Source organism: Hoplias malabaricus, chromosome 2 (genome assembly GCF_029633855.1).
Source record: "Hoplias malabaricus isolate fHopMal1 chromosome 2, fHopMal1.hap1, whole genome shotgun sequence".
Classification (NCBI taxonomy): domain Eukaryota; kingdom Metazoa; phylum Chordata; class Actinopteri; order Characiformes; family Erythrinidae; genus Hoplias; species Hoplias malabaricus.
In genome coordinates, this window is record NC_089801.1 from 12,930,299 (window position 1) to 12,950,444 (window position 20,146).

Below are 20,146 nucleotides of genomic sequence, written 5' to 3' on the forward strand. Positions count from 1 at the left end.
CAGTGATTTTGGGCTAGTGATTAATGGGTTGAAGGAGGTTATATTGAAAACGATAGAAGCCTATTTACTGAGAGAGAGAAAAAAATAAAGAAAAGCATGTGAAGTAGTTTATTTTTGGAGCTGTGAAGTTAGTTACATTTTTCAAAATTAACTATGAACATGAACTAATCCATTTTCTTTATGTATTTATGTAAAGATGGACTGCAGTAAAAAAAAATAGCTGATAGTGGGCCAGTGAAAAATGCAGGTGGGCAGGGTGAAAAGCAGATAGGAGGTTAATTTAAGTTATTTATATGAGATCTTTAGTATCGGTTGTAGCAGAATCGTTTGTGTAATCATTTGTAATATAACCTGATAATCTTTTATATTTGAAGTTCTGTAGTTAATGAATCTGCATGCATAAGCAGTTTACAGTTTTTCATTCAATATTTTAAAGAAAATATATTGAAGAGAACAGAACATTTACATAATCTCTATATGTTTAATTATAGAGCTGGAATTCAACAAGGAGTACAACTGAGGTGACTACGCTTGAGTGTTCTTTCACTACACTGTACGTCCTGAAGGTCCCTGTTGTCCAGGCTGACAGAGATGAGGATACGGCTGATATTTTCATCATTGTTGAGGGCAGTGAGGTATTGACAAAGCGTGACAACACAGCAGAGGCTTGCAAACTGTTGATCAAACTGAAATTTGCCATGAATAAGTGTCAAATGTGTACTCCCACACATTTGAGGAAACTCAAACTGTTCTAAAGTGTTTTAAAGTAGCTTTCTGGCTTTTTTTTTTTTTACTTTTCCAAACCTACTGGTGAATTTTAAGCAATTTGTTATATGGTCTTAGTATAGTATATTTTTAAAGAAAAGTCTGAATTTAAATGGCAGTTCTTAGGGTGTAAAACCAATTGTTTTTTTGAAAAACAGTATTTGAATGTTAATTGGATTTAGGAAATCATAACACTGCCAATTTCAAATTTCAATGCCAGTTACAAATGTATTTTCTATGTATTGATTTTATGTACTATTTGTATACATTGCAATTGCTGTATGTTTCCATTGTGTAAAGGTTTTCATATGTTGTCATTGTGGTGGTACCCTCAATTGTACATATTTGTACATTTAATTAGGAAACATGATTATATTATAATTGTAGATTTAAAATGTGTTGATTTCATACACCCTGTTTCATCTCCAGGACTTTTATTAGGTTTTTAAGTTATATGACATTTCCATAATGAAATACTACAAACATGTATGTCTCCCTCCGGAGAAGAGAATGCATTGTACCTTTAAAGAACAAACTGGACTTTTAAACACTTGTACATTTTTGTGACCAATAATGAACCTTTTTTCTTTTTTTTCTGAGAGTGTAAGTTATTTAATAAAGCAATCATTTCACCATGAACCTGATTTTCTGAGGAAAGGGAGGGTGGTGTGTGTGTGTCTGTCCGATAATGAGCCAGATCTGGGCCGAGTCTGGCACTAATAGCGTGCTTCTGGCTCAAACTCGGCCGTGGTGCGGTTATCGCGATTTAGTTATGGCTTGCCGGACTAGGGCCGAGTCATTTGAGCCGCGCCTCAGCCACAACACTCGGCCGAGTCTGAGCCGAGAGTTTCCCAGACTCGGGCCAGAACTATCGGCCCACTCTACGGCCGTACATCACAGCCGAGACAATGCCGACTCCGCGTGCCGGCATCAGGCCGAGTGATTTTGTTCCGGCGTGCGTGATTCGGCCCGAGTGTGGGTCGATACAATTTTGCTAGCTGGGTCTGCTCCACACCACCTGGGCCACCTCCAATGGCGCGCCAGGCACGCCAAAATACACCTAAATACGACATTTTCCTGTTAAATTCCATCCTATTTAGTTGAACAAATTCATTAAAACAGGTGACGGTAGCTCCTAATATCTACTGTCCAACCAATCGTACTCACCAACAACTGCTATATGCACTGTGCCAGATTAAAGCTGCCACTAACGGCTAGCAACGTGGTGAATCGACGGGGAGAGGGGCACCTGTCTTCTTTCTGGTAAAATGTCCTCAAGAGCCGCTCAGCAGCAAGTACCGACCCAAACGATAAAAAGTGGGAGCTTAGCCTACCACATGCTAACTGCGTGTATATATATATATTTACTGGAGCTAATGAGCAACAGCATAACCCAGGAGAGAGGGGGAAGAGGGGGAAGACTGCTCCTCACCTACGGTGGGTGCCCAAGCCCAAACATAACTGAAAGCCCGGTGACAGCTGTGCCTGCTACATCAGCACATCCTGAGTAGTTACCTGCACTAGAGAGAGCGAGAGCGAGCATCTGTGGTGATGTCTTGAATTGATGACAAGGCAGATATTGTTCCTTTGCATGTAAGTTTGGATCCCCATTGTATTTAGCAGTGATTTCTGCTCCGTGTTTCGTAGTTTAATCTTTGTGAGGGTCATTTGGGAAATTGACCTTACAAAAGTAGCATTGCTGAATGGTAAAGCAAGAAGAGACAAGGCAAAGGTGCCCAGCATTTCAAAATCTTATGCAGCATTCGTGTGAACTGCAACTTCTATCCAGGTGTCTTCTTTGTTTTTCCAGTTTAGAGTATGCAAGATTCTCCACTGTTGCTCTGATTTTCTTTAAAGTGAGAAAAGAGGGGTAGATCATCTAGAACATAGCTTGGTGACATCAATTTAAGAATAGTCTCTTTTTGATCTCCTTTGCCAACTCTAGCATGTAGTCACTTCACCTGGTTTTCAGGTCACGTACAGCCTGGTCACTTATTCCTGTTGATTCACGCAAAGCAAGACAGAACTCTACTACAGCCTTGAACCCAAAATAAGCTGAAGTTCTTTGAAGAACCTAAGAGCTTAAACATGTTTCCCTGAAAAACCTAAAAAGTTTCAGATCATGTTAAATAAAAACGTTCCTCAAATAACCTTGTAAATTATCAGAGAACCACCCTTTTCAAAAGATTTCTGCTGGTGTGGCAAGCTGAGGAACCCCAAAAAGGTGCCTCAGGGACAATGAAAGCGACACTACCTGCTGTGCCGCCGTGCCACCCTTCGCAGCTACATTGTTTAAAGGAAATTCCCCCGTTTAAAACAATTACAACATCTGCTTAAATCAGTGGCTGAGAAAAGGCATGTTGTTGATTTTCTTAATGTGAGGTAATGCTGTCACAACTGCTCAGAAAACATCACTGAGAAATTAGACCAGCAACAGTTGTAGTCTTTTTATTAATATACAAGTACATAAAAGAGACTAAAAGAGCATTTTAATACTTAAAATGTAAACACATAATTTAACACAAAAATGACCATAGTGGGACATTTTATTTTCTTAATCTTCTGTTTAACAAAGAGCATCCTGTGTAAGAAAGTTTGAATGTCCAGACCAAAACTAGTTCAACTAAGACTATTATAAAGTGCTTCAATGTTGGACCTATGATGACAGGCTACTTCTCTCCAAAGAACTGATTCGACTCTGACCTGAAAGACACTTCCTCCATGAGGATTTTGGATTTAATTTAAAGGAATTGATCTATAAAGCAGCTAAAATCTATTGGTGGCACTTTGTCACTTTTGGTCACGCTTAACTTTAGGCTAGCAACAACAGCCTAGGAAAGCCCAGAATATCAGTATATTATTCAGGAAATCAGTATACAGTGGTATATTAACTGGATATTGCTGTTGTAAAAAAACAAAATGCTAACTTAGAATAAAAAAAAGAACAAATATAGTATGAGAATATTAATTATAAATCTGGACCAAAGCTATGTGTCCATATGTTATGAAATGTTCACACAATCTAAAGGGCAGCTGGTGTTTTCAAATGATGTAAAAAAATAAATGTAAGTTGCAATGTTTTGTTACAACAGCAAAACTGGAATTCAACTGCAAAGAAGTTTTGAAATTTAGACGGAAATAAGTCCTGAGTTATCATCTCACTTTCTGTGAGGGGATTGTGTGCAGCGACCAAATCCTGGACTATATCCTTGCAGTGCTAGTAATGAAAATATCTGAGGAAAGGCTTGAGACATTCTGAGCTAAATGTAGGTGGAAAAGGTGGATTTATTTGAGTGAGGAAAAACATCTAACCTAATGTAAAAACTTGTGAAGCCAGAGATGAAAGAAACCAGAGAAAATGATGGACAACAAACCTGTTGTTAGTCCATGGATGTACATAAATCAAAATGGCTTAAAAGATCCTCCCCAAAAATTCAGATAAGTAGAATACATACGGTAAAAACTTTATCTCTCGCAGATGAAAAATCAATGGATTCGCTTACACTAGTAATGATGGTTAACTAATAGTATATTTTTTGTTTTCACCCCAGTCCAGCACCAGTAGTTGAAAAAGTATCCCCATACATGTTCATGTTACAAAATCGCCTTAAATCGTTTTTCACCTCAAGACTATTTCCAAGGTTCTTCAAGAGAACTTGGTATTAAAAACAAACAACTGGTGTGGTTTATAGGCTACTACTGCACAAAAACCATTGACCACAGTGCATGAGTAGTCTACAATGGCAGATGATGTCCAACAGTAACAGCACAGCACAATGCACGTTCAACCATCTAGCTTGCGCTCTCAAATATTTGCTCAGCTCTGTGGTATAGCAGTTGACTGAAGCTTTTGGCACGCACAATCTGTCACGACATTTATACAATATTTAGTTACAGGTCTCCCTCCCCTGGTCTGTTTTATATGTACTTTTAGTTTTGTATTTATTACAAAAAAAATAGATCCTGCCATATATTCCTGTCTTTCTCCTATTCAAAACCTCTTGAAAACACAACAAAAGGACATAACGGTATGATCATTCTTGTAACTTGAATAAAGCACATGCTTTGGCTCGCACAGGAGTCCCCCATGCGGCTTCTTTGTAAAGCATGCAAAACACACCTCAAAGAAACCAATAATTAGCATCCGCAGAACTATTTGTAGAGTCATTTCAGTGTTTGCAATAAAACACCAGTGCTCAAAGAAGTGTGTTGGGTAGAATCAGATTTGGTGCTTTTGTAACTTCACGTAACAGCCTGTATCTTGTCCTCTTGTTGGTTAGTTGAGCTTTGACCATGTACTTCACCATGTTAGCATCCTCACTGAACAGAACTGGAGAACTTGCTTGTGTATTTTTACAAAATAGCAGTCTGATAGCTTAAAGAGAGGCTAAAATTGCAGCTAGGATTGGCCATTCTGTGAGTCTGTTGCTGAAAGAGATGAAGTTAGGCCCTGAATTTGTCTTGCTGGCAGTGTCTGATTGAAACTATGCAGAAATATTCATAATCACTTTCCTCAATCGTCGCTACAACACTACACTGGAACAGAAGAGCTTCAAGTTTCACGCACGCTAAAGTCATGATGCAGCAAGGGGCACCAGGCTCTTCCTTGCCAACATCGTAGTGAATTTTTCTTCATTTTTATCTTTTCTTGCTTTTTTGCATTGATTTGCATTGAGTTTTCTTTCAGTAGTGTGTTGTTAGTCCAGCGCCCTCTTCTGGGCACACACTCCACTGAAAAAGTATAACAAAAAATAACTAAAAAAGTAGGAAAAATGACACTAGAGTCTCATAAAAATGGATATTAGAACATCTGTTGGTGGTATGTTTGGCGGATTACACCACAGTCTCCTTGGCTTTTTTGTCCATGAGAAAAGAATTGAGTTGAGAAAAGTCCACCACCACATCGCTCTTGCTTATGGAAATGTCTTTTAAGTGGTCCTCATCACTTTGGTCCTTGGCAAAATTGACAAAAACCTAAGAGGAACAGATAAAGAATGTCAAATAATAGTAAACAAAGAAATATGTAGTTTAATATAAAATAGAGGACAAACTAATTTATTCCTGATCACTATATTAACCTACTTATTTTTTAAAAATATGATTAGATATTTTTGTCATTGATAACATATTTAGAAATATATATTGTATTATTATATTATATAACTTTGTTTACTCATAACAATCATTTTGATTCCTTTTATGTTGTAGGTCGACAGTTTTAGGTTGTAATTCTGACAGTTTTCTACTTATATTTAATGTCAGGAAATGACAAATTTATAACCAATATATTAATAATAAATATTTATATTATTATATTAATATTTTTCTTTCTAAAAAAAACCCCAGGAATTTTTAATATACACTAACACAAGGGTCTTCAAACTACCGCCCGCTGTGTCCAGTCAATGTTTCTGGTTGACTAGTGTGAGAGGCCGTGGCTCTAAGGAGACAAAGCGCTGTAAACACACAGCTGTGGGAGCGACGCTGTCCAGTTTGCGTCTCACATTGATTAAAGGGCAGTGCCAGCAGCTACTAAGGTGTTTTAGGACCACTTCAATCAAGCTGCTTTGGAGACTCAATATCTGTGCTTTTCAGTGAGTTCTCCTGATTATGTCTCAAAACATAAACAATTTAAACTTCTAAAGATTTAAGATTTCATGAAACGGTACATAGTTTTTTTCCTAGATGTTTTTTTCTCTCGTTGCAGTCTGGAAAACTGTGAGCTGGCCCTTAGATTAAAATGTTTGAGGAACCCTACACTAATATACCATAATAAAGTTTTGTAAATGCCACTCCTCACAAAAACTGCACAGTTAAAGTTTAATAACAGTGCAAAATTCCAAACACCTCATAAATGCTTAATACAATAAAACCTGAGTTCTTACTTGGTCTAATGTGGTCTGAGAGACGGAGTAGTCCTCAATGTTTAGCTCATTTTTGTTCTTAGCTAAGATGTTGAAGATTCGTGCTAAAGACGTGAGGGAGGAAGGCAGCTGGTATTGCAGCATGTTTCTGTGCTTTTCTTTCAAAGTGCTGCCAGGCAGCTCGCTCTCAATGAACTTTATCACTGGCTCCAGCTGAGGATTTGCTCCTGCTACACGGAGGATGATGGTGTATCCATCACCAAACCTGAACACACAGAAAAAAAGACCTGATCGAACACTAAGACATTACTTGAGATTATATTTTGACTAGTTCATCTATGGAGATGTCTCTGAGTCTAAAAAACATACTGGTCTCTTGTTTTTATTAGTGTTGAAATTGAAGATTCTTTGAATTCCTACCTGTTCTTTAAGTGCTGGACGCTGCCCAAGCAGCGGAATCTGCCATTGACCATTATGGCCATGCGAGTGCAGAGGGCTTCACACTCCTCCATACTGTTGAGGAAATGGAGAACAAAAATTTACAAAAAAGTTACATATCCCAAGGGACAGGGGCAAACATAATGAAAATGTATGTATAGTATGCAACATATAATTTAATTTGATTATAACTTAATTTTAAGATGAATAAAATGTCTCTCAATTTTACCTGTGTGAGGTGAGAACAACAGAGCGTCCTTCTTTAATGATGCTGAGGATGCAGTTCCATAACGCTCGCCTAGCCTTGGGGTCCATACCAGTAGTGGGTTCATCCTGTAACCATAGCAACAGGAAGATTAAAAGTGAACCACACACTGAACAGACAAAACATAGTGTCTCACACCACCACTGCATTTCCTCTGTCTAGACAAAGAAACATAAGCCATCCAATTCTATAATCTCAGGAAAGAGCATAAAATATGGCACAGAGATAGTAACAGATGTTCCATGGCTATGGTTTGGCTTTTGTTAATTGAGTGAATTTAGTGTGGGCTTTATATAAGCAAGATTAATGTTTTAAACCTCAGATATGTCTTGGAACTAATAACTGTGATGACACCAATCTGTTAACAACTAGAAACTCTACTTATATTTCCTTTATTAATTTGAAGAATTATTATAATGTAATCAGCAAGTACTCACTAAAAACACCACTGGTGGACCCCCGATCAGTGCTATGGCAGTGGAGAGCTTCCTCATGTTCCCTCCACTGTAGCTCCCTGCAGCTTTGTCCACATACTTCACCAGCCCCAGCTTACGAATACCCCAGTCAGCCACCTGAGAGAGAGAATTCCAGCATGAAACAATACCATCCACAGAACACACCTATAAATAGGGCTGTAACATACTATGATGCATTATACTTCATTGCTCTAAAGGTGGCAATTCTATTATAAATTTAAACACTTTTTTTTTTGGCAGAATTAAATAGATAACTAAAAGTGTTGTTTTTATGTCATAAAATACAGTGATGTGTGAATAATAGTGTATATATTTTATATAATTAAATATGTCGATCTTTTTCTGAGGTTTCCTAAAGAAACATTATCAAAAGGAATAATCTTAGTCTGTGAAGGCTGACCTCGCACACTTCTTTTTCAGGCACTCCTCGCAGAATGGCATAAAACTCCAGATGTTCTCGGCCGGTGAGAAGGTCATTAATAGCGTCAAACTGTGGACAATAGCCCATGTTCTGATGCACCTCGTCAATCTCTGTCAGCACACTGCAGGAACACATTAACACAGCGACAAAGTGTTCACAACAACAGTCATTTTAACATTACATTTCTATTATGATAAAAAATTTACAGATCTTCAGTTGTAATTAAAAAACAGAATTATTTATCACAGTTACTCTGTCACAGGTGATAGATAATGATTCATTCATTTGCTTACCTCTTCCCAGCTAAATAGGCCTCTCCATTTGTGATGACAGAATCCCCTGTCAGCATCTTGAAGGTGCTTGTCTTTCCTGCACCATTCACTCCAAGTAAGCCAAAACACTGAAAAGTGAAAAATCATATAAAAAATTACAGGCTTTCCATTGTAATGATGGTAAAATTAGTCAACTCTTCAGAGCTCTTTTGACTATGATCTTCAATGTCTTAAGTAGTAAAAGTTTGGCCCTAAGCTTTATCTTACCTCTCCAGGTGGAATTCCCACACACAGCCGGTCCACAGCTGGTTTCTGCTTCCTCTTATAAACCTGCATGGACACCACATCAGATTCACAGCTGAATATGTCTGTCTTTATTATCTTTAGTTTTTAAATTTTATTCTTTTATAGAGTATTATACACCAGTGGAAATCACATCAGCAAATTTACTTTACAAATAACTCAACATGATCTGAAGGGTGTGATTATTTTTTACCAAGTGCCTATTTGTGTGTAACAATTTTTCTTTAGCCTTATAGCTCCTGTGCAAACTTAAAAACATGTTCTTGCTGTCTAAATGTTACTACACGGGACATACCTTGGTCAGCTGCCTAAGCTCCAGAATGTCACTGTGTCCAGCTCCACTCAGAATTCTTTGCCTTTCTCTGGCTACATCCTCATCTTCCTCAGTGATTGGTTTCAGATGAGCACTAAATCCCCTGGACACACATAGAGAGCACGCAAAGAAAATGAGTTAATGACCTGGGTAAATTTATTGTGACCATATATTAAAATAAATTATGTTGGAAAAAACTTAAACAAAAACTAAATATATGTCATACAGAATCAACCTATAAGAATGTATATGTACCCCAACATAAAAAATGCATGTGTGCTTTAAGCCAACAGCACTTGGTTAATTTTTTTTGAGTGTGATAAAAATATTCAATAAGCATGCGTGGCTGTGGGCTGTTACCTAGCCTTGATGCAGAAGCGATACTGGATGAGTACAGTGATGAAGAAGAAGACCACTCCTTCTACAGCCATTGCAAAGAGGTTCTTGCCCACCATGTCCCATGCCAGAGGGGAACGGAACCTATTTTCTCCTAAGAATACAAGAAAGGTCATATTAGAAATTTAGCAAAATGTATTATATCTTAATTACTACGAATATCTTTATGGTAACTTTTAAAAACAGTTGTTTTGCCCTAGTAAAGGCTGCGTGCTAAATTTGTTGCAAAACAAGGCAAAAATTTCATGGATCTTTGGCATTAGGGTTTGGTGTTGACTGGTTGTTAACGGTAAAGCAGCCCATGAAACTAAATGCTCCAATGGGGATACTAATCTGTGCGTTGCATCAATGTCATTGTCATTAGCCCCAGTGATAATGTAAAGCTGAAAACTGTATATAATATCTTACCAAATCTCTCCAGGGCATCAGCCATAGCCTGGTTCTTCACCATATCTATCAGTCCCCTGCCCAGACAGAAGTGAGGGAAGATGAGGAACACATTCTTCAGGATGTCGTTGATGCCTCCAATCTCCTGTTTCAGGTGAAATCACAAAGTTCAATACAATGTTCAACAAAGCATATAGAGACTAAAATCAAGTAAGAGACACATGGCCAGTACTCACATTGCTGCCAAATAGCTCCAACACAAATGTGGACACGCTGCCATTGATTCCAATCAGGATATTAACACTAGTCAGAACCACATAAGCCGTGCTGGGGATCTTAAAGAAGAATGACGCTGGGTACATAAGAGGAGTGATGGACCACCTGTACACAGACACAGAAAAATAAGGTATTAAACAGTTCCTTGGAATATAAACCTTTAGAGTAAGTGATGTATATGAATTTTGTTTCTTTTTACTGTTGCTCTCAGATGTTCAAGCCAGGAGAAAAATGTAGTGCCTTACCCATAGAGCAGCAGAAGGAGAGCCAGGACAGGCAGATTAGTGGAGGACACGTAAGCCTCTTGTTGGAAGCAGACGAAGATGATGATGACAAGAGTTGCTGGGACAATGTAGTTGCACTGGAATTTAAAGAACAGAGCAAATGAATATGCATAAAGCTCCTTTTGCTAAACATGAACCAATAGAAATGATCAAGCTAAGAACATTTTGTAAAAAAAATAATAAAAAAATACAACGTAAAAGGAAGATTCCATTGAGTTCTTACCATATCCCAGACGAAGTTGGCAAGCCAATAAAGGAAGGGCTGAACTCCACTTATGAACTGCAAATGCTTGGCTTTGTTCACCCTCTCCTGAATGAGGAAGACCACAAAACTGGCTGGGACGAACGACATGGCGAAAATAACACAGATGGACACTAGAACGTCCACTGAGGTGGTCATCCTGGGAAAAAAAGAGGTTGGAAGGTAAGTAACCTGTCATATTCTCTTGGCAGGAATGTTTTAGGACATTTTAATTTGAACTGAAATGATCTTTACTTACAAGGCCACCTGGGACAGCTGCTCTTTGGTCAGGTTCAGTGGGTGGTTGAAAGCTCGAATTGCAAACTTGGCTGGGTCCAGTCCAGCAGGCAGACTGGTGCGCAACAAGGCATTGTTCATCACATTGAGGAAGGCTCCAATGCTGTGCCAGCCTTTGTTATTAAACCAGATCTGGAGGACACAACGTTACAGACAACTGAATATACATCCACATACTTAAGATAACAGCTGTAAAGTTTGCTTTTGACAATAATTAACAAGAACAAGTTAGATTTTATTGTTCACTGAGGATTTAGGAGACAAAATGCATTGAGGGTTTAGGAGACCAAACATTTTTTATAATTATTTAAGAGAAATAGCATCAGACACAAGAAACCTATTGCCTGGACTGAAATGATTATCAAAAATGTAGATGGTAAATAGGGTTGGCAATATATAATTGAGTACTTGTCTGTAGTCTAGGTGCAGATAAATGTGTGTTTTGTTATATCAATATATCTTGTTTTCTTGTAATCTTGTCTCCTCTTTGAATTTTCTTTAATATGAGAATATGAATATGAATTATGAACTTTACAAAACCCAGACTGCAGTTATGGCCCACAATAGATCTGTTTTATATTAAATGATATCCAAATTTCAGATCTTCTTCAACTCTTTTTTTTCCTAACATTGCCCTAAGGAAATTAAATACCATTAGAGTGTCCTCTAGTGGATATAGATATATACTGCAATTTATTGATGTGTACTGCCAGGCACTGTAAATCATTTTACCAGATAATTTCTTTGTTTACATAAAAAATTGCTTTAATAAACTCAGACTAATAATGGTGTATTCAGCTAAAGCTATGTTAGTTTAAAGTTTCAAAACCTACTGTAAAGCTTATGATGTTTTTAGGGGCCATTTCAAGAAGGGTGCGGGCACAGTAAAAGAACACAAACATGAACCATGAACTAGGAACAGCTACTCATGTGTATGTAATGTTTTCATTATATTAATCAAGGCATTAAGGCATATGATATCAAACATAGACTATTCCCAAGCAAAAAAAAAAAAAAAAAAACATTGCCACAGACCTTGACATTGTTCTTGGTGTCCAAGCCTTGAATAAAGCCAGATAAGCTTCTGAAAAACCTGTCAGCAGCAGTGCCCTGGAATAAAAATATCATAACATGTGACTAAGGCATGACAGAAGCAGTCAAACCATAGGGAGCAGCTGTAAAAATGTCTTTATTTGACAATGGATTAATCAGTAATTAAGCTATGTATGAGCAGTCAAATACTGGAAAAACATTCAGTCCCACAAAATACATGTGATTTGTCATAACTTCAGCATAGGTTATATTTAAATGTTTTTTTTAAAGTTTAAAAAAATAAATAAAGCATTTTAAATATATTACATTTACCTCTATCATCAAAAGCAAGCAAACAAATTAATCTAATATGTTTATGTAGAAAATGATACACATATTCAAATCAGGTAAATGGATTGTATTTCTCATTTTTAATATAGGAGATTAATGGTCAGAATGGAGATGCAAAAACTCACTTTTTCCAAGCCGAAATGATGGCGAAAATGAGAGATAGCATCACTGATGTCATCAGGAGGAGGCAGGGCCTGTGAACTTTGGGCACCCAGTGAGAATCCACCATACCTGTGAACAAAGAGAGACTTCTAGTTACAATACTAGAAGTAATGCATAGGCAATGTTTGTGCCCTTATAATTCAATTCATTTACATTTAAGGAAATAATAATACATTATATTACATCAATTCTTTTTCTGAAAGTAATTATTGTAAACCAAATTCTCTTATTGTGTGGTCATAGGCATTAACTACTTTTAATTTGAAACGCTGAAGACTTTGAAAGACAAGGTTTTCTCACAACAGTGAGGCTATGAATCATCAAAAGACATCCAGGTACACATACCTGAATTCATTGACCCAGATCTTGTTCTTCAAACTGTAAGAAGAAAGAGCTGCTGTTAAAACCCAAGTCATCATATAAACATATGTAACATATTTACAATTTGGGCTGTTAGAATTAGTCTGTTGGCTTACCTTTTGCCAATAATCTGTGCGTATGTTTTCACCAGGTAATCAGAGATATTTCTCCCAGTCAGATTTTGCAAGATGTCAGTGGTACTGACTTTAATCTAAAATTCAATAATTAAAATAGAGGTTAATACATGGAGTACAAATAAAAATATATTTAATGTCTATATGGATAATGCAGGTAGTTTTGCATCTTTTAATTAACACTTATTATTCAGTAGCATCACAAAACTATGAAAAATGGTTCTTTTACTAGTAGCAGAAATGAGTACTTATTAATGTTTTTACCTGTGGTGGTGGCAGACCCCCAGCTCCTGGTGGACACTCAGGCAGCATTTTCTTACTCTTTTCACAGCTGCATTCACAAAAAGGAGAAGGGTTCTCCATGCTCCAGTTCCCCATCATAAACATATCCCGCACTGTCTCCGAAATTTCTGGCATGGTCCATTTCTCTTCACTAAACGTACAAGAACCGTCTCTGTTTTACAGAACACAAATATTGGTTACATTCATTAATTCCTGTCGGTTCTGCTTTCACAGACATGGGGGGTATGATCTGTTTTTGTACTTCTATTATAGATATCAGAGATAATTACAAGATTTACTCACATTCCCTCCTTTGCACATTGTCCACTATAGGCTGGTCTGTTTGTTAAGGCTCCAAGTATTTTGCTTGCGTGCATGTCTTCCGGAGCATCATTGCTGCAGTAAAACCACAGTAATTACTTTCCTGATATAAATATTAGGTCTTTTATTATTATCATTGCTAAGAAGTAACCCACAACATAAAAAGCTCTTGCAGTTCTTTAATATGGCCCCAGAGTAGCTAACAGTTGGTGAAGGGTGTGTTTGTCTTCGGTGTAGTAAAACCTCAGCCTAAATATGAGATTAAAAGTTGTAGTGACGGTGGTGTATACCTGATGAAAGTGTACTGCTCTTCATACATGCTGGGCTCCAGCTCCAAACTAGGGTATTTGCCAAAGGGTGGGACAATGAGACTGAAGATCAAGGCAATGCAGACAAACACAGCTGGAAGTACAATCTGGAATAGAAAGAAATGGGTTCAAAGGTATGTGTATTTGCAAAAGGTTATAGAAATTGTTATGAGCTCATAAAAACAATGCTTTGAGATGACTGGCTCACCTGAGCAAAGAAACCTTTCCTAGAGCGCCGGGCATACAAGAAGCGTTTCCAGAGTAAGGCCACAAACTGCTGTCTCTTCAAGCTCCAGCCTTTAACTTGGTATGAGCCTTTTCCATCTGAGCCACCCAACCAGTCTGTCTCACGAGATTCTGGGAATGCAATTAAATGACCAGAACTTTAACCAAATACCTTTACTACCTATAACTATTCACTTGGCTGATTAAAGCCATTCATCACAGTTTAAGACATTCTCATTTTATGATATGACAGATGTGGTAGTATATGACATGATATTCAAGATACCAAAAAGCATTGTTGTCTAATGGAGTGAAATGGATGATGATGGATTACACAACTACCTGGATCACCTTCTGAGTCATTGAAATCGTAACTATCATCTTCAGTGAATCGTCTCAGACAGCTCTGATGGTCACCACCAAATGCATGTCTCCGGTTCCTTCTGGGGAGAATAGTGCCATCTGAAATAAAATAAAATAAAATAAAGAGGGAACCAAATTAATAAGTGCATTCTACTGTGCATATTAAGCGTTTACAATACAAGACATTCATTAAAAGTATAAATTTGATCTTACCTGATGTTTCAACATCAACTCCATTTTCTTCCGCCACTTTGAGGAAAATCTGAACCCCAGAAAAAATTAGGTCACTTTCATCTTTTATTTTGGTTCATTTTACAACCTTAACTTATTCAAATTTAGTAGCTAAAGGTATTTAGTCAACTAGACTAAGGACTGTAATACCTCTTCCAGTGTGGTGTCAGAGATGCCATAGCTGGAGATGCCAAGGTCAGTGAGGCGATCATCAAGCTCATGAAACAGTTCCACAAAGGCTCCGTCCTTGGCTGCTTCATAAGGCAGAATGTAAGTGAGCTCATGACCTAGGTCCTCCACTAATCTGGCAGATTGGACGTGTTTGAAGATAACATTGGAGATAAGGGAGACATCTAGAGGGGAAAACAAGATATGACATATAAAGGAAGATAAATCTCTGACCTTCAGTAACATTCATTCATTTTCTGTAACTGCATATTCAGTTCAGTTGTGGTAGGTCTGAAGCCTGCTTGGACTCACTGGGCCCAGGACACCCTGAATGTGGAGCCAATCCATCACAGGGCACTACACACTCACACATTCACACTTATGGACACTTTTTTCAGTAGCCAATTCGCATACTAACATGTATTTTAGGACTGGAGGAGGGCCATGTGGACATGGGGAGGATGCACCAGGCTCCTTGCAATCAGTCACCCAGGGAGGGACTTGAACCCACATCCCTGGGCCTGAGTGAAAGTGATGCTACCTGTTGTGCCACTGTTAAAGCAAATTTACAAAAAAATATACCATATATCATGCTTTTTCTGAGATTTTGAAATTCAACAAATATAAATCTTACCAATGGTGGTAGTTTCACTTTCATGGTCACTGCCCAGGCCAGCATCTGAGCTGCTTTCAGAGAGACTGTCCTCCTGTATGGGCAAAATATCATGTATTATATTCATTTTCATGTACATGACTGACTATATATTCAATTCCTTGTTTACACTTTTAGTGTGTGCTGTAAAACTTTAAACAATATTTTAAAAGGCTACCCACCTTCTTAAGGCTGTTCTTACAGTAGGACACAGTGCTGCTACTGGAGTTATGGCAGGAGCTGAGTGACAGGTCAAAGTCCCTCTTGACCAGGGTCAGATAGTATCCAGTTCCCAGCTGTGTTTTGAGGAAAAGGGAGGAGCCAACGCAGCACAGCTTCCCGTGGGAGATGATGGCTATGCGGTCACCCAAAATGTCCGCCTCGTCCATGTGGTGGGTGGACAGGATGATCGTCCTGCCTGAAAGTGTGAAACAGCTTATGTAAAGGACCAAATGTGTTCATTATTCCACCTTAGGAAATCTTTTTAACCTTAAAATACCTAAGTATGTGGGAGATATTATAACACTGGCAATTAAATATCCATCATTCATATTCTGTACCTTCACGATATTTCAGCAACAGATCCCAGATGCCCCTGCGTGCATATGGGTCAACCCCAGCAGTAGGTTCATCCAGGATCACTACTTTGGAGCCTCCAACAAATGCCAGGGCAACCGACAATTTCCTCTGCATTCCACCTATAATGGAATGACACAAATGTCCTATATGAAAACAATTCTTCTACTGCAACTGTGCCGGTATGTTTGTGCTATAGCAGATTTTACAGTATAGATACTTTCTGCCATATGTTTACCTGAGAGCTGACTGGTACGAGATTTACGTTTATGAGGCAAGCCAAGGTCTGCAACTATCTGATCCATCTCATGCCTCACTTTGTCCTCAGACAGGCCTTTCAGACGTGCATAGAACCAGATGTGCTCCTCTACAGTCAGCCTAAAGCGAAGCACAACAACAGTCATGCTAATAGCTGGGTTTATACAGTAATGAGCAAATGAGAGGATGGTTAGGCTACAGAGACAAAAAAATATTAAAATAAAGTTTAAAACATGACTTTTTGATTAAATTTCACATACATGCTGAAGAGGACATTGTGCTGTGGGCACACGCCCAAGTTCTGACGAATGGCACTCAGATCTGTACGGATGTCCTTTCCCAAGATGTAGGCAGTGCCAGAGGTGGGAGGGAACAGGCCAGTCAGAATAGACCTGAAAAAAATAGCATACTAAGTTTAAGGCAAATGTTTGTATGTACAACATATTTCTGATAACATATTGCATCTATAATATTATTGTAATCAAAATCAAACTCTGAAATGGAGTCTTACATAGTTGTGGTCTTCCCTGCTCCATTATGGCCAAGGAAGGAGGTAATCTGACCCTCATAGAAGCCCAGAGTTAAGTCATCCACTGCCAGCTTCTTGCCATGTCTGTACACCTTCATCAGGTTCTCGATGTAGACTCCAGGCTCCAGATCAGATGGTACCTCCTCAATGCAGATAGCTTTGAGGAAATATTTCATTAATTTAAACCCAGAAGCAGTATTAAACTGATTGGTTTTAACAGATGTACTATGAAAAAAAATCTACCTTCTGCATTGTCCTTCTTGTTTGTGGTTGGTGGTGTAGTCCAGCCACATTTCTCTCCACACCAGTAGGACTTGGTGAAAGGGAAATACCATGGTCGAGGAATGCCGTACTGACCTTAGGACAGACATGAAGCATTTAAGACATGTTACCAATGGACAGAAAAATGAATTTACTTTAATAGGACTGGCACTTTATGCAAGATGTGTTCCAACCTTGTGCCAATGATTCCTGCTAGGGTCTGAACCCCCAGTATGAATTTTGTGACAGCCATAGAGATACCACTATATTGGCAGTGTTCACAGTGATATGACTGGGCACTTCACACTGCAGATATAATGTGTGCTGATTCATGTTTCTAAACAGTGAATGGTTTGTGTCTAAGCAAAAAATTGAATCAATACTGATGTAATTATGAGTCACCACAGAAAGAAAATGAATGCTTACAAGAATTAAAAATGAAGTGCTTTCCAATCTCTTCTCTGTCTGCCACATCATACATTGAAATATAACTGACAATAATTATTTTAAACAATTCCCTGAACAAAAATAAAACACATATAATAGAGGACAATAGGCCCTCGCATTCTGCACTTTGACATTCTATATTTGCAAACTCCTAATATTGTCCATTGTAATAAACCACACACTGAAAACATTGCACACAGGCGTTAAAACTCACTCCTCATTCATTAACTAGACCTAATCTTCTGTAACTGCTTTACTTTTCTTTTCCTGCTTCATAAATTTGAACACTCCCAGTGTTAATTTAACACTAACTGTTGATTTAACAATGGCAAATTTGCCATGTACCTGGAATCACAGGGTACAAGGCAGGAACACTCTGGACAGAGTGCCAGTCATCACAGGGCATCACATATTCACCCAGATGCTCACATATGAAGTATGCTCACATGCTCACTTTGAAGTATGTACGCTTAAACTCAATGAGTGAAAATAGTTGTTACCTGGGAAGACAGTTTCGATGTACCAGGTCATAACAGCATAGAGCACAGCGTCAAAGAGCATGAGGGAGATAGAAGTTGTGAGGCTGTAGCTGTCTTCCTCTAATGGGCTGGAAAGCAAGTTACTCCACTGAATGCCCACTCCTTGCTCCTCAAATAGAGCAAAATACTCACAGCCAAAGCCAAATGCCACTGGAGACAACAGGCTCTGAAAACCACACATAGAGAGAGAGAGAGAGAGAGAGAGAGAGAGAGAGAGAGAGGGAGAGAGAGAGAGAGAGAGAGAGAGGTTATATGATGGTTCCTTTACTGTTTCCTAGTCAGAGGAAACAGGCGCAACACTGAAGCAGTGAAATGTTGTTCGAAGTTTGGTTATTTAAATAGTACTCACCACCACTACTTTGGCCCCAAAGCCAACATAGTCCTGCCAGGCCACACACAGCACATAGGGCAGGTAAAGCGTGAAATAAATGATGCCTCCACAGGCTGCTGCCAGGTTTGCACGAGAGAAGATTGTGCTGATAAGGAAACACTGCATGATGGTCACTATGGCAAAAGAGACCAAGAAGAGGTAAACCACACCGGGGTCACTGTAGGGCAGCAGGTTTCCCATCTGTAATACAGAGAAAAATGTAGGTGAGGAATGATATCTGGCAACTCATCACTGCTGTAGGAATATCCAAGCTGTACTAACTGATATAGGGAGAAGGAGAGGTCAGTGACAGCATTTTTGGCATATAATTCTTGAATAATAAAATTTATGCTGTAGAGTAGTTTTGAGTAGTTTTTAAGGAAAGTTCAGCATAAAGGGGCTACTAGTGTTTGCAAATATAAAAAGCAATGTCACAATGTTTTACAGACCTTAAAAATGAGGACCAGCAGGGCAGCACTGATGAGCAGAGGGATCAGGCTGCTGATGAACCAGCTCAGCCACAGGATTCCATTATCCAATCCCATGATCCTCATGGTCTCTTTAAGACGTGCCTCCTTCTCGTAGACCACACCTTTTATAATGATGGCAACTGAGTACATCCAGGCCAAAGTCATAAAGAGTGGCATTGAGCGACTCATCACACGCAGGAAACTATACCAGGAGGTAAGAACAAAATATATGAGTACAATATATATGTTTTTTTGTATATATATATATATGTAGTTTTAATATAATTATTTAAACATTGCTGAAGAACAAATGCATAGAAATAGATGGGGTCTGGGTCTTTCATGCTGTCATAGACTTCGAATATACCGTCAGGCAAACAGCCAACAAATTACTCCTTATTCACTTAGTCATTTTCAAAGTGACTAAATAATGGAATTTAATCAAATACCCGTAAAAGCCATAGGATGATTGGAGTGGATGAATCAGCCTACTGTAAAATCTAATTGCTCAGGCACTAGGTACAAATTGGTAATACATCCAGATAAATCCATGACGGAACTACCATAATTTAAAAACACAAGCTAACACAGCAGCATAAGGTATCTCACATGTCATCCACATAGCAAGGGTAAGGCATCTGCTGGATGTAGACTCCAGTTTTCTCCTTGCTGCCAGTCAGGGCTCGAATGATTCCATGTTCAATGACGTCCTGAAGGTAAGTGAAGCCACCCCAGATGTATCGTAGATCTTCAAAGGGATCAGCACGAGGACCAGGGTCCCAGTACCTGAACACAACAACCAGAACATCTCAATACACACAGGATTCAAAGGAAAATACTCAATGTATTAGTTAGAGATATATTCTAAATTATTAATATATATAGGATATATTAATATTAATATAATACTTATTTTATTAATCCACACAAAAGAGTAATTAATGCATTAATAATATAAGACAATATTTAATTATAGCAGTGAGTGGTATGACAAAATTACAGTATTAGAATTCTTCAAAATAATGTCAAAATATTTAACATTGAAATTTTGTATTTCTGTTGTTTGATGAGTTTGAACTGATATAATGTACTAGTAACGACACTTTTAA

General features: G+C 38.2%; 2 protein-coding genes and 1 long non-coding RNA gene across 6 annotated transcripts in view; 1 reads left to right on the forward strand and 2 right to left on the reverse strand.

Annotated features, from left to right (window-relative positions):
- Nucleotides 1-2,360, reverse strand: part of LOC136687661 (butyrophilin subfamily 2 member A2-like) — a 20,761-nt gene extending 18,401 nt beyond the window's left edge. The window contains exon 1 of one of the 3 annotated variants that reach the window (XM_066662177.1): nt 2,281-2,360. In XM_066662177.1, coding sequence (XP_066518274.1) covers nt 2,281-2,308 — 28 coding nt within the window. In that variant the 5' untranslated portion in view covers nt 2,309-2,360. The other 2 variants (XM_066662179.1, XM_066662178.1) reach the window with 2 other exon arrangements.
- LOC136687662 (uncharacterized) lies at nt 2,190-10,550 on the forward strand. Its single transcript, XR_010800497.1, has 4 exons — nt 2,190-2,358; nt 9,935-10,054; nt 10,194-10,306; nt 10,388-10,550. It is a non-coding gene; the product is annotated as an uncharacterized lncRNA (long non-coding RNA).
- Nucleotides 3,214-20,146, reverse strand: part of abca1a (ATP-binding cassette, sub-family A (ABC1), member 1A) — a 45,726-nt gene continuing 28,793 nt past the window's right edge. The window contains exons 14-50 of one of the 2 annotated variants that reach the window (XM_066662176.1): nt 19,647-19,823; nt 19,017-19,239; nt 18,547-18,768; nt 18,159-18,363; nt 17,194-17,307; nt 16,933-17,107; nt 16,682-16,813; nt 16,402-16,541; nt 16,148-16,285; nt 15,770-16,005; nt 15,570-15,642; nt 14,918-15,120; nt 14,750-14,798; nt 14,525-14,635; nt 14,157-14,305; nt 13,931-14,055; nt 13,623-13,715; nt 13,302-13,491; nt 13,020-13,114; nt 12,889-12,921; nt 12,507-12,612; nt 12,034-12,108; nt 10,961-11,130; nt 10,684-10,861; nt 10,422-10,537; nt 10,137-10,281; nt 9,922-10,045; nt 9,478-9,607; nt 9,100-9,220; nt 8,769-8,831; nt 8,523-8,629; nt 8,209-8,350; nt 7,770-7,904; nt 7,297-7,400; nt 7,050-7,142; nt 6,651-6,894; nt 3,214-5,739 (exon numbers count right to left, since the gene is read on the reverse strand). In XM_066662176.1, coding sequence (XP_066518273.1) covers nt 5,599-5,739; nt 6,651-6,894; nt 7,050-7,142; nt 7,297-7,400; nt 7,770-7,904; nt 8,209-8,350; nt 8,523-8,629; nt 8,769-8,831; nt 9,100-9,220; nt 9,478-9,607; nt 9,922-10,045; nt 10,137-10,281; nt 10,422-10,537; nt 10,684-10,861; nt 10,961-11,130; nt 12,034-12,108; nt 12,507-12,612; nt 12,889-12,921; nt 13,020-13,114; nt 13,302-13,491; nt 13,623-13,715; nt 13,931-14,055; nt 14,157-14,305; nt 14,525-14,635; nt 14,750-14,798; nt 14,918-15,120; nt 15,570-15,642; nt 15,770-16,005; nt 16,148-16,285; nt 16,402-16,541; nt 16,682-16,813; nt 16,933-17,107; nt 17,194-17,307; nt 18,159-18,363; nt 18,547-18,768; nt 19,017-19,239; nt 19,647-19,823 — 5,077 coding nt within the window. In that variant the 3' untranslated portion in view covers nt 3,214-5,598. Of the gene's footprint in view, nt 5,740-6,650; nt 6,895-7,049; nt 7,143-7,296; nt 7,401-7,769; nt 7,905-8,208; nt 8,351-8,522; nt 8,630-8,768; nt 8,832-9,099; nt 9,221-9,477; nt 9,608-9,921; nt 10,046-10,136; nt 10,282-10,421; nt 10,538-10,683; nt 10,862-10,960; nt 11,131-12,033; nt 12,109-12,506; nt 12,613-12,888; nt 12,922-13,019; nt 13,115-13,301; nt 13,492-13,622; nt 13,716-13,930; nt 14,056-14,156; nt 14,306-14,515; nt 14,636-14,749; nt 14,799-14,917; nt 15,121-15,569; nt 15,643-15,769; nt 16,006-16,147; nt 16,286-16,401; nt 16,542-16,681; nt 16,814-16,932; nt 17,108-17,193; nt 17,308-18,158; nt 18,364-18,546; nt 18,769-19,016; nt 19,240-19,646; nt 19,824-20,146 lie in introns of both variants that reach the window. The other variant, XM_066662175.1, reaches the window with a different exon arrangement.